The sequence below is a fragment of the Rhipicephalus microplus genome, chromosome X, assembly GCF_043290135.1.
Source record: "Rhipicephalus microplus isolate Deutch F79 chromosome X, USDA_Rmic, whole genome shotgun sequence".
Lineage (NCBI taxonomy): Eukaryota > Metazoa > Arthropoda > Arachnida > Ixodida > Ixodidae > Rhipicephalus > Rhipicephalus microplus.
This window is the reverse complement of record NC_134710.1, coordinates 180,968,516-180,982,522: the sequence shown is the minus strand read 5'-3', so window position 1 is coordinate 180,982,522 and position 14,007 is coordinate 180,968,516. Positions and strand designations below refer to the sequence as shown.

The 14,007-nt window shown below is 46.5% G+C and overlaps 1 protein-coding gene across 2 annotated transcripts in view; it reads right to left on the bottom strand.

Moving 5' to 3' along the window:
• LOC119177242 (CD109 antigen) overlaps positions 1-12,406 on the bottom strand; it is a 134,114-nt gene extending 121,708 nt beyond the window's left edge. For both annotated transcript variants that reach the window (XM_037428675.2, XM_037428673.2), the window contains exons 1-2: positions 12,207-12,406; positions 11,093-11,157 (exon numbers count right to left, since the gene is read on the bottom strand). In XM_037428675.2, coding sequence (XP_037284572.2) covers positions 11,093-11,094 — 2 coding nt within the window. In that variant the 5' untranslated portion in view covers positions 11,095-11,157; positions 12,207-12,406. The remainder of the gene's footprint in view (positions 1-11,092; positions 11,158-12,206) is intronic.
• Between the last annotated feature and the right edge of the window lie 1,601 nt (positions 12,407-14,007).

The window sequence follows — 14,007 nt, the reverse complement described above, 5'->3', positions numbered from 1 at the left end:
AAACAGTTGCGCACTGCACAATTTATCGGTGCAGTGCAGAGTCATCAGTATTCGACGGGGTGTGCTGTAGATTTCAACGACGAATGAGTCTCTCAGCCAGCGTGCAGGAGAGGTGGAAGCTTTATTCGCCATTCAAACACGTGCCAATCGCAAGATGCGACATCCTCAACCTCAAAAACGTGCCGCCCCACCGGTCCAGTAGCAGGTATACTCGGCCGCTCACCCGCAGGTCGCGGGATAGAATCGCGGCTGCATTTTCGATGGAGGCGAAAAGCTTTAAGCCGGTGTGCTCATATTTGGGTGCACGTTAACAAAACCCCAGGTGGTCGAAATTTCCGGAGCCCTCCACTATACGGCGTCTTTCATAATCATATGATCGTTTTGGATTGTTAAACTTCAGATATCAATCAATCAATCTAAGTGAAAACGTGCCACACTTTTAGGTAAACAAGAGGAACGCGCAGCCAGAATTGAGGTGACAAGTTATCCTTTATCGTAACCTTATCACTGGCATCTCTTTTCAGCCTTGAACTGCACATGTGCTAACATTTTTATCATGTGACACGAGGACTATGGCAATGACACGTACAAGACGTCTTAATATACCTGCCCATTTCATTTCTGCGTCTTTGACGTAAATGGTAGCTGGCGCGTGCTCGTGTGCTCCACCGCGTTCATGCTATGAACTGTGACACACGTAGTAATCATTGCAGAGAGCTACTTAGCTTTAGCATGATGGTGGTGGAGTGGTTATGGAGTATCGAGCAGTGCTGAGAGACCGTATGACGTGATCCTTCCATCGAGTGCGTAATTCCTTTTTAACTGCGAGCTTTTCCGCCAGACATCTGCACATGGGTCTATGCATACAATGGAGAAAGTCCCGAACGGTTCGCAAAGAGCTATGGGTTCGTACTACATCGAGTTACTAGAGCCGCAATTTTTAAAAATACAACACAGCATGCTCAATTATATTTGGAAGTCGGTAACCGTTCCTTCGTGTTCAGGGACACATTTTATGCGTGTCAATTGTAAAAAAAAAAAATGCGCCTCAAGAAAATCTGGCAAAGCTGGCTAAGCCGTAAAATTGTCGGTACACGGGAAAATGAGTGCGTAACTACGAACTTCAATGGTCTAAATAAAAATTATACATTCGACTAAGCTACTTCTAACGTCTACATGCTGAATATTCGAAACGGTATACCCACACCCAAAGCAATGTACCTCTAGCGTCTGCCTCTTTCCTCGGTTATAACGACGCTTTCTTTTACGGCGGTAATGAAATCCAAAAAAAATTACGGCATATTCACGGGGTGAATGATGATGAATGGGCGAAGCTCCGGAGGGATTCATCGGTAAACTGTGAATCTTCCGTGTAATTCGCCCAGTCGATCATCATGTAAAGACGTGAGAAATGCTGTGTGTGTATATACACAAATCAACTTTTATTTGTTCTTAGACGATGGATGGCTTGCGATGTCCCTTGCCTCGCGCGCTCGCACATCGGGATTCTTCAGTCTGCGAGCGCGCGCTGCTGCCGCCTTGCGCTCTCTCCGCTGTGCAGCCTTATCCATCCGGCGACTCCGAGCGCGCGCCAACAGCGAACGGATTTTATTACAACGCTCCCCCTAGCGTACGTCGCCGCACTAAATCGAACGATTACCTTCAACCAATGACACGCGCCATATGTGACATCATTCCTATTTTATAAGATCTCGCGTCTTTCATCAACTACAAGTACCGCTTTCTAGTTTATAACATCTTGCATCTTTTCATCATCAGCTACAAGTACCACCATCTAGTAAACACTACAAGAACTAAACTAGAGGTGACTACATACAGGGGGACGGTACCGCCATCTAGTGAACACTGCAAGAACCAAACTAGAGGTGGCTACATACAGGCTACAGGGGACGCACACCCCACGCCCTAAGGAGCTTCGCCCCTAATATAATATTTGCATCTTCTATACAGACATGCGACTAAGCAAACAACTTTGCTTCAGCAAGTTCTAGAAACAGCGCATAACGAAGTGGATGTCTAATGAAAGTGTGCTGCTTTGAACTTCAAAAAAAGATGCGTTTAGTAAATCGCAAACGTTCTCGTACTGAAAAAAACTGTAAAACACTCCTGAACTAAAGGAAAATAGCAGGGTATATTGTCGTCTCTGTTCCTTCTTTTTTTTTGCTGAACACGCTCGCCTTTGCTGAACACTCTTGCAACCACCGCTTCTACGCGAGATCTTTTGAAGAACACAAAAACGCACATTCGTCGGAGCCTGCGTCAGAGCACACCTGTATATGCGCTTGCGTGAGATCCGCTGGAACACAGTGTACGTGTTTCGCACAATTGTCCAAAGCGGTTGCATAAACAATGGTTACCAAGACGGAAGCAAACGCGTTAAGCTTTCCCGTTTAACTTGCCACGACGAAGGGAGATATATATATGGAGTTTAATGTCCCAAAACCACCATATATTATGAATGGCGCCGTATAGTGGAGGGATCCGGAAATTTCTAACCACCGGGGGTTTTTCGACATGCACCCAACTTTGAGCACACGGGCCTACAGCATTTTCATCTCCGTCGAAAATGCAGCCACCGCGGCTGGGATTCAATTCCGCGACCTGACGACGAAGGAAGAAAACACTTTTGATAGATTTCGTTGCACGTGCTTATGTATAACAGGTTCATAGTTTCTGTGCAAACATTCTGATTATTTTTACTATGCCACACTTAATCCAAAGCGTTCATGGCTTTTAATCTTACTTGCTTCGAATGCCGTTGCACCGAAAATCAGCCTCTAGCAATTGTAGGCGTATTCGGTGCAATTACGAAAAAATTAAAACGCACCAAGCTTATACTGTGAATTCTCACCAGCGCCACCATAACGACCGAACGCTATTCGTGTTCTAAATTTCCTACAATTAAGGAGATAATGCGATAAGACGAAGACCGCAAAGTATATGGAACTGGGTACTCAAAGATTATTCCTCAGTGTATTAAACTGTTCAAACGTAAAGTGGTTTGTTGGAAAGCGAATATAATTGTTTACAACTTTTCGACCTGCGTTTGCGACGATATGTTGTCTAAAAAAAGGTGTGCAACTGGAAACAGAGAGTTTCTTCACGAATAGTATACCTTGCGTTTTGAGTACTGGAATCACTACCGTAATATCTATCTTCAGCACGTAATTGCTTGCATGAGTCTTTCTTTTTCTTGGTCACCTATAATCTCGCGCGTTTTTCCTAGAGGCGTAGTCTGTGTAGGTGATGGTGGTGATGATGGAGCAGGCGGATTCAGCCTGTCATAGATAGCCGGTCGTTTGTGTATTCAACCCAAATCTTTTGTCTGATTCAAGTGCAGGCATACATTGCGCTTAAAAACGGCTACATAGTGTCTTCACAATGACACAGGCACGTCTCCAAGGAGTAAGTATTTTCGACATCCTTAAATCTAAAACGGTTAAATAACCACTTCGCTAATAACCCACTGTTACCCGTCGCCATCTCAACGGCACCCTTGAGCATTTATCAATAAATACATCATGGCCACTATATATATGCCTAATCAACAAGCCCGAGCCACCCTTGTAAAGTGCTTCTTTTTAGTTTTCGTTTAACTTGGGAGAACACGTAATGTCAAGCACGTCGCGTCCCAGTTTGTATACACTGGCTATCCCTTTGTAATTTCCGCAAATTCAACCTTGACATCAATTGTAATGCAAGACTAAATCAGTGAATTTTCCATATCTGCAAAGCCAATTTTCACGTTACATTTTGCCGTGGCTGCCGTTGCTACGAACGCGTTTTAAAGAACGAACAATAGGATGAAATAATTGCATAGACCGGTCAACTCAGAAAGTGCGCCTTAATTCTAAGCACTTCACTATTTTTTTCTTGAGATTTACACGCACGCACAAGGCCGGTGACGTGTCAAGATATATATGTTTCCTTCAAGGTTCTCTGGTATGCGCAGCTATTTCCAGAACGCGCAAGAGAAAGAATGCCAAGTTTTCAGGCGGTTTCCGCTTTCCAAAAGCGTTCGTCAATGAATTCACTAATATACCGAAGTTGCTCCTTTTTACTTTTAGGCACCGGAAGCCCTTCTGTCATTTCGAACAGTTACGATCAAGCAAAGCACGTGTCATACCTTTAGAATATACGCAAGTGATCAGCTAGAGCAACCTGTACACAGACATCCGTAGGCTGCCTAGCAACCATATGCTACCCGAAACATAGTGCAGATGGAATTCAACTAACATGGACTACTTTGAACAAATGACTCATCAGAGTGCGCGACAACTGGCACATATATATGCTTGCTCCCGTGTTCCTTTCGCAAGGAGGGCACATGAAAGATATAGTGCCGGTGCAAGCAGCAGTCGCTGATGCACTTGTAAGTGGCGTGGGGCGGTAAAATGCTTCGTAAAAAGGTGCTCTGCGGGCCTGACCCACACGAATAATTTACACTGCAGCGTGCTGACACGTACGTAAAAGCAGTAATCGCAGAAAGCAATGATGAACGATGCAAGCCATTCCCGCTTTTGTGCATCGGTAAGCCACCGATATGACACGTCACATACTGAAGAGCGAGGGCGCCGCTCAGCAAAAGCAAAGCGAGCACATGCGCAATCATAACTGCTGGGGAAGCAGCACGAAGAACGGGAATTCCCTTCACAGTGAGATATTGTTCTCATCTAAACACAAAATACGTTGTGCTGCGCATGTTCCCCTTCGTGTTCCGCTGCAGAGCTGCCATAGTATATCACCTGAAAGAAATCACTGGATTGTTGGCCGGCGCCGTAGTTTGTCCCTTCATTTTCGTATTCTGTTCTTCGTTCAGTTTCCCCCAGCACATTATCAAGCAACGTACATAAGTGCGTGCGCGTCTACAGAACATGTCACGTTGAAGAGACACCGTGAAGCGAGTAATGCAATGATAATATCCGGGCACAATCCAAAACCACGACAATATTATGCATCACGCGCCATGACGCAAAGTTTCGGAATTTTCGACCATCAGGTGTTAATGTGCACTGCTAATAGTACCCAGGCTAATATAGCATTTCGCTTCCATGCAGTCAAATGCGACAGTCGCGGTTAGGATCGGACGCGCGCCTTTTGAGTCAGCAGCCAAACAGGACCACCGAGTCGGACAAAGCTGAGCACAGCTGGAGCTTGGATTTCACGAAGGGATGACCATGCTTGCATTCGATAAATCAAGAATGTGGTAAAATGGATAGACTACTTTTTTTTTCATTTGAAAACAATAAAGTTCATTGTCTGTCTGTCCTTCGAAATTTAACACTAACATAGCAGCACCGCACAAAAACTACCGCAGCATTGTGTTCGCTGCTAACCCACGTCCGCGCGTGTGAGAAGTCCCCGAGGGTGGCTGGGACGTGGAGCCTCCGGGTGATGCAGGTCAACTAGACGGTCAAGTGAACGTATACGATAAGCTATTGATATGCGAATACGTGGTCAACCAATGCAGAGATTGTACGAGCAGGCCAAGCAAGCGAGTATCGACAAGACGATCAGTGCCACATCTGTAGCATAAACAAATAATTAAAACGCCCTCCATATAGTGTTCCTTTGGGAGCATTTACAGGGATAGTAATTCATCGCCAGAGCGCCACCGACTATTCAGTGCATGTCGTAGGTGTGGCATACAGCCACATAAGCATTAAACTTAGGGTAGCGACTACAGCAGCTATAGATGATTTAACGCGTCGAAGTGGTATATCGCTTACGGTGCTCGGCTACAGTCCCGAAGGTCACCGCTTCGATCCCGGCGGCGGCGTTCGCATTTCAATGGAGGCGAAATCCCAGAGGACCGTCTGTATTATGCGATGTCAGGGCACATTAAAGAACACCAGACTGTCGAAATTTCCGGAGCGCTCCACTAATCATACAGCGGTTTCACGACATTAAACCCAGGATTTACATGATTTAACGTAATCGAGAAAACCTGCAAGCAATAAACTGTCGGTGTCGAAATTGCAAAAGGTACATTAAATGGGGCTTGGCGCGAATATAGTTCTGATAATCCGGGTTGATAACAGTTTTGAACAGGATGAATACGTGCCACGGGTTATGTAAATTCCTTCGTTGGATCAACAACTTCGTATAATCGGCTTTCGTTCCGAGTTTTAACTGTATACCAAAAGCGCTTGCACACGTGAATCACCCCTTTCACGGTAAAAAAAAGAGCAATCGGGTAAGATGTGGTTTTAGATGACGTCACGAATCGAGTGAGAGGCTGACAGGAGCCCGCCTACGATGCTGCGGCGATGACAGCCCCGACGTGTTCGCGTGTATACGACGGTTCCACGAGGCGCGCGGCCACGCTTGCATGAAGTGCATGAATGGAGTCCAGTCCGTACAGAAAATTGCGTGCCAAGACAGTTCAGCGCACGCCTCGGAGCAAGCGGAGAGAGGAAAAATAAAATGCCAGGAGAGGGTTTCGAATGGAGGGTGCGAGACGCCGGCAGAACCCGCGGCGAACGTAATGGACTTCATTAGACACAGTTGGCCTGGTCGCTGCACTGGCCACCCTCCACAATACGCCGCTCGACGCATCGTGACAGCGCTTAGACGAAATGCAGCCAGAGAGATAACAGTAATTACACGAAAATTCACGTGGCGTTCCGGCCTCATTAAGACTACACGCATACGAACGGACAAAAGACGGCGGTCGGCCAAAGAGTAATGAAACACCCAAGCACTCGCTCCTATCGCGCGGTATGCTAATGGTGGTCCTTTGAAATAGGCCGAGACAGCGGTCATGTCAAAGGGACACCGAGAGCGTCTGCAGCACAGCGCAGTATATATGGTGTTGGATACTTTAATGTGAAAAAATAGAAATTAAAAAAAAAAGTCACAGGGTTGTTCGAGCATGTGTGCAACACATTTGAGTGAGGAAAACCAAACAGAAGAAAACCCGACGCCAGGAGGGAATCGTATCACGATTCTCTCCAGCACGGGTCGCACGCGGCACCAAAGTCCGCGATGATGCCCACGGCTAGCAGGTGGCGCCCCCCACGCGCCAGTGGCACGCATCCGTCGCCGCCCCAGGAAACAACGCGCGCGAGCGCTTTGCCATCGCGGACCCAAACTGGTTTTCGCGAACGTGTCCACCAGCCCCGCCTCGCCAGGAGGGGGCTCCTCTTCGACGAGCGCCGTGCTCCTTCCGGTATCCGTCACTGATGGCGCGTGCCCCGCAGCACCAGTCGTGAGGCACCGCAGGAAACTGCGAAATCGTAAACACGCTGCCCGACCACCCAGAGTCACCCCGAAGGGTGCAGTGATTTTCGCGAAGCGGCGAGCGCAAAGAATCACTTTGGCTCAGCAGGTTGCGATGAGCCAAGACCGTCACCTGATTGGGCGCCGTGCGCATCAGAACAGGTGACGCGCAACTGCGACAGATCACCACCGGCACGCAAGACGCCGGTATAACCCGATGTTCGCCATCAGAGATTAGCACCACAAACCGCACGCCTCGGACCACGCAAGAACACTCCCGATTCTGCGAAGCAACACAAAATAACCATCGTGGGTTGCAAGTAGGCAACACCCACCCGAGCGAATACACCTACACTCAGGCACCAAAGGATTACAATTCCCCATATACATGTATATCGCACACTGACGCTTACTACGCTCGAGATCAAGCGCCGTTGGTCAAGGTGAAACAGTCGCAGAAACCGGCCGAGTTTGCCCGTGAAGTTCGCGAAAATCCGAATCGCCAAGGATTTGGAGCTTGTCAAGTTAAAGCTGTCTCAGCTATCACGACTTCTATTGTTTGCGGAAAGCAAACGGGAACGGCACGCGAACAGCAAACAAATCGAATGCAACATACGACAAAAAAAAAAAACAGATTTCCAGCTTCGAAACTGCGGTGTAGCACGATGAAGTACTATTACTTTCCTTTTCTATGCGACAGCAAAGCCCGCAAGCATACGTGTTTCGTTCTAGCATTGGTAGCGTAGTCTGTATTGATGAATATGGAGCCTCCTTAGCGTAATCGCATAATTTCCTTTCTTGCCTCAATTCTTTTGAGAACGGAGCACAGAATCGGGTTGGGATATACGAGTATGTTAGGCCGTGACAGAGCCAGAACACTGTACTGTACGTATAGACCGTATTACTAACTTTTGTGTACGCGTTATCCAGTTGACTATGTATTGCTTTGCAACACGGTACCACAATGGGCCTTTCCCACGACAAAGAATTCGAGGCACTCTCAACTGTTACGTCTCAAAGCGACACCTGCACTCTGCTCAGAAGCAATGAGGTAGCTGAAATGTAACTGAAGCTACCTCATACCAAACTGGCGACCTAAACCATGCAGGGATTCATATTTTCAGTTCCATATTGGCAATAACGTTCAAGAATGAATAAAACAAAAGCTCATACTCCCACACATTTCAATATTGACGACGCTGTCTTTGCTGCAGAATATGGCCCCAAAATACTGCGCCCACTTGATCTTTGGAACAAAATTAGAAAGTTACCGAAAAATAAGAGTGGCAGAAAGAACATTGATGTAGTTTGCATTTTGAAAGCGAAGGCAACACATTCACGTCACATTTAAGTACGGGTGAACATCGTTCAATAGTGTGAAATGTTGCTCGTGATTTTGCACTTGCGACATCGCCGGAGCTAAAATTGTTTATAGTGGTCCCACACATGAGCTTCATGGTGTAGATTGTATACGTGCTAACGAACTATCCGAAGAATTCACTCGAGCGACGTAAACAAGGAATTAGTAACAACGTGGCACGCCCAACATACGCTGAGGTGATGAACTTGCTTTTGTTTTATACATACAAAAATAATCCGATTAAGCATGATCTTTTTTAGCGTCACTGGTTTTTCATACTCTGTCTCAAATACTGTTTGAATAAGGCAAGGACAACATTAAGTGTTAAACTAGAAGCTCGCAAATGAAAATATCGTGGTTATCGGTATACACTCCAATTGCAGCCGTCAGTTGACGCTGAACAAAAAGGGAAAAAAGTACGATATTGCAGAAAGCCATGTTAATAATTATCGTCAACGTTTGTTTCGATGAAGTCAGCGCTGACATATGAGTAACGACAATTTTCCGAGGCATGACGAAAGGCAATATCTGCCGCAGCACATTGATGTTACCTAAGCGCATGCAGTATAGTAAAACACTCAACAGGTCATACCTACTCAAGGTTACGCATTTTTGTTGTTATTTCACCAAACTTGAGCTTATTTTGGGCACCTGTGCCATTAGCTTTGTTTTTATTATTGGTCAGTGCAACGCGACTCATGTAAAATCTACTTCAGCTCTTCTACTGCACGTTCTCGGTTAGACAATAAATAAATGTTAACAATAAGCAAATGATTGAAACGTGATCGTAAGAATGACGCCTAAACTTAAAGCTGCGATTGGTATTCCGCATGATTATCGTTTACTCTTTGCCCGATCGCTCGCCGCATGTTTTTTTTTTTTTTTTCGAATGGTGGGAAAGCGTTTCCGCTTACTGACAGCCCCGTTTTTTATTTGTTTTTACACCGTGCACACAGCTGTGCGCTCCAAAGCTCTTGCGAGTCTTATCAAATCAGTGTTACCTCAAGCGATGAACCATTCACAAATTTGAGAAACAGTTTCGTTGCATGGCGGAGATTTCTTTCCGGTTTGCCATCAAGTCGCAAGAATTTCACACGGTTCGTAGCCTGGTGCGAGGTCTGGCTTTTTGGCTGCACCTCATAGTTCTCTCGATACGAACCAAATTATCAATATCTCGTGACGTCACAACATGTCGACTAACGCGTGTTTCCAGCTTCTAACTTAGAACTTCAAACTTGCGCGAAATAAATACTTTTCGATACTTTGCTGAGAGTCGGGGGAAAGCTGACGTGCGAAGTCGCATTTTTCTGAGCAACGCCGCCTTGAATTGTAGTTCAATGACAGGATAAGCTGCTTCGGTATTTATTTTAAGCACAGCCAACCAACCAGCTTTTTGCTAGTATATTGCTGGTAAGGCGAACGAATATTTGCTTACAAGGCAGGCAGCGTTGCTACCATAAGAGAACTGCTGTGCAGATTAGGCAAAACGTGATATCAGTAATTTATACATTATTACGTCAGTAAACTGTAGAAAAACAAAAATGTTGGCTGATAAAATCGATACACACTATCAAGAAAGACGCGGAATTTCGGCACCTACACACCGCGTGCTACAAGACACAGCGCACGAAGAATGTAAGGGGGGAAAATTGGTTGAACACTCTGCGGGAGAAGGACCGGTTGTCAGGTAAACAAGTAGTGCGGGTGGGCGTTCATCAATGATTTCACACGAAATGCATCAAGAAGGGTGCCCAGAACAAGCGCGTCACAAGCAGCACCTCTAAGCGCCTATCCACTCAAGGCCAAAACGGTGGCGCCGCTGTGCGCTTTCGTCATTGTTTCATCTCACTTTCTGTGCCTACACGGCCCGCCGCTCCTCGTCCGGGTGTATGCGGCCCCCGCGCACCATTCACGTTACCCCACGCCCAAGGCGACCGCGCGGGCACGGCTGTATTTGGATGTGACCCTGCGTAGGAACCGCCTTGCAAGAGCAAGCGGCCGTGATTCACAACGGTGGCGCGGATGTGACTGCGTAGGGGCAGCCGAGCCGCCGTAGGGGCGTAGGCATCTGCAGACAGCACGCAAGTACGGCTCCGATTACAGCATGCTGCCAGGCCGAAAGTGGGCTGGCGGTGGCACGCTTACGCACGCACAGGCGTAAGCTCGCCCTTCACCGGACTCTATTCGGCAGCAGAATCACAACGACAAATTGCCGGTGAATTGCATTCATTTGGTGCAAACAGCATGGTTAGCGCGGACACGTCAGACGGACTGCTACGAACAGGCAAAACTTCACGTGTTCGCACCGTCAATGCCTTCGGCTGCGTTACTAAAGAAGGGTCGTTAGCACGCAGCGTATTTTCGTCGTACGCACGCCAAGGTAGTAATTAGGCGCAACAACGCAGCGGGGTGCTGCCATCCATGGGTAGCCAACAGCCCGAAACGTTGTTTTTTTTTTTTCAAATAAATTGTTGCAAAATCGCCACTTACATTAGGGAGCGCTGTCTCCAAGTCAAGCTACCAGGCTAGTCTGTCAAGTTTCTGAGCAGCGAGACCTGAAATAGAGGGAGGACAGATCCTCAGAAAATGGGTCATGCTTACAAAAGTAATGAACAGTGACCCAACAAGATAATCCCAGTTCATAGCCAAGGTTTAGCCAAGGGGACTGTCTTCATTGTCCACTATCACGTCCCCTTGTCGAAGTTTGGCTGGGAATCTTAACACTATTGATAAGGAACTGTATATCTTGTTTGGATGCCCTGAGCAAGACACTTTGAAGAAAACGCAGGGAGGTCAATTTAAGTTACAAAACTGGGAGCCTAGACAGCTGCGGGCGTACTAACTCCAGGCTAGATGGACGTATATGCGCACGGTTTTAGCTAGTTTTAGTGAGTATGTGTACAAGGATACATTGACATATCACTTTGTGCAGATTTAGAGCGGATCATCTACACAATGTATGTGATAAACGACACCAATAAAAAGGGTTACAAGAAAAAAAAACTTAACACAAAGATGGACCTGTGGCGAAGACGTGTTCATCAGTGACATGCTCATGACCAAAAAAAAAAGGCATTGTCGATTTATCTCTACAGTATTTCGGAAGCGATTCCGGAATGAGAAACACGTAGATGAATGAGCCGACAGGTATGATAAATACATTTCTCATTGGATAGACGTGATCACATCGCAATAAAACCTATGGGCAGCGAAGCCCGTCACAAGCGAGATTGGTTAACACCAAGACGAGGATTCCAAGGTAGACGTGTCCAAGGTGCCCTCGCACACGTTTACAGGTGCGTGCATAAGAAATAAATGACAGCATCAGGTTCTCCTGACCTTGTGGATTAGCGTAATCCAACTTGATAACGTAGGGTTGATAGCACGTCCGGTTCGCAGAGAAAAATGATCGGAATTGCTTGCCATTGCAGTGCACATGACCGACACAAGAATGGTACCAAATAAAAACAAGGACAGAGCAACGAAAACACGACAGTACGCAATTTGAAACAACTGCCTCCGTCCTACCAAAAATACACTGCTGCTTGAGGCGATTCATCGTATGCGGCAAGGAAATACACGTTTAAATAATAAGTAGGCTCACCTTTCAAGTTTTGTACCCGAGAAAGAGCTCAAATATAGTCCAGCATCAACCTCGTATGCACGGTGACAAGCTACACTGATCGGTCAAGGCAGCATTTCGGTGCACCAGCAGTTAGTTCACGAACGCAGGACATACGCACACCGCCGACTTCGCCTCGCGCAAGTCGACTGACACAGACAGATGCACTAGGTGCTGCGCGGTGTGCACAGTTCGTAACTTCCTAAAATGGTAAAAAAAAATAAACTACGCCGGTGGTACTGGCGCCATCTAGCGTGCACGCTTAGAAGCAAGTCACCGCGACACCTGTCGTTCGGAATGAGAACGAGATGTTAGGGTGGGATTGGCATCCTGAAACCGGTGACGTTTCGGATGCAGTTTGCTCTCGCGGACTGATGGGATCAATTACATTTCTGGGCGTAGCATCCAGTGTTGTTGGAACTTATTTTATGAGATGTTCAACTTGTAATGCTCAACAATTATACGATTTTTTTAAATAATAAGGGGATTGTTTTTTGCTTACGTAAATGAAAGAGGGATGGGTAGAGTCACGGGAAAGAAACGGGCAACAAAAAAGCAATTCATTTGAATAAACAGCCTCCTGTAACGCGATTTCATTCAGACAGGTTGCAAATGAGCAAGCCGTGAAATATCACAAAATATTTTCTGGTTGGCTTGGTACCTACTGGGGTACTGGCTTCAGCCAGACAAGCTTCACTATCGATTACAACAGAACGGGGTTCAGTACTTTAATTCGAAGCAGAAGGATTATATTTACATTCAGAAGTTCACCTCCCTGTTGCAGTATTTTCGCCTGCTGCATGACGCGGAGCATGCTTCACTGCACTACGCGTGCCAGACGAGCCCAATCGGAGACGTGCGGATCCCACTCACCCAATGTATGCCCACCGGAACCGCGAAAACACCAGAAAACAAGAAAGATCGCGTTAGCAGCAAGGTCTTTCTGATAATATAAATGCAATAACATATGCCACCCCACAAATCGGGACTTCGGCGTAGAGACACGGATGCCTCTGTATGCTTGGAACTCGTCGCCGAGGGAATGTCTGGCACGTGAAGTGAGGTGAAGCACACCGACAGGTGTCAGGTAAGAACTGCCGACAACACTTTTGTGAGAACAAAAGAAGCAAACGCTTGCACTTTTAGCGCGCCTGATGACGTGGCGCTGTAGAGACGTGTACGTGCTGTCTGCGAAGCTGCTTATGACTTCCGGTCAGGGAGAGCCGTGGCATGGTCAACCGAGCGACATTGAAGTCCACAGCGCCATACTTTCTCTGAACTGAGCCAGGCGTTTTATGCAGTGGTTCACACCGACTCAATTTCCAGCTGGATCATTACTAATGTATGAACATTAGGAACTTCGTTATAAGGAAAAAAACACGAAAAGCATGCTTCTGTTCCCGCTCCATAATGAGTAAACTAGCTAGCATGAGCCGCAATACTGCATTTATACCACGCACGGTGACCCTAAATCAAACCACCACTTTTGGCTATAGAAGTCGGTTTACCATTTGCTCCTGGAAAAGGGTAAAAGTCAAGCCATTGAAACTGCATTGAGCAATACACAAATTAAATGTCATTGTTTCGACCGAAATTTGGAACATTGTTTACGCAAGCTTATTTTATGGCAGCGGTATTCTGCGTGAATAGAGCAAGACTATACCAAAGGGGATATAGTTGTGCTAGCTATTAGCTACGGGTTCATTTTACAACAGCGCAAATGAAACATCCAGTTTTCAGCGTGTTTCGTCCTTTGCGCTCGTTCAAAATGAAGATGAAACCA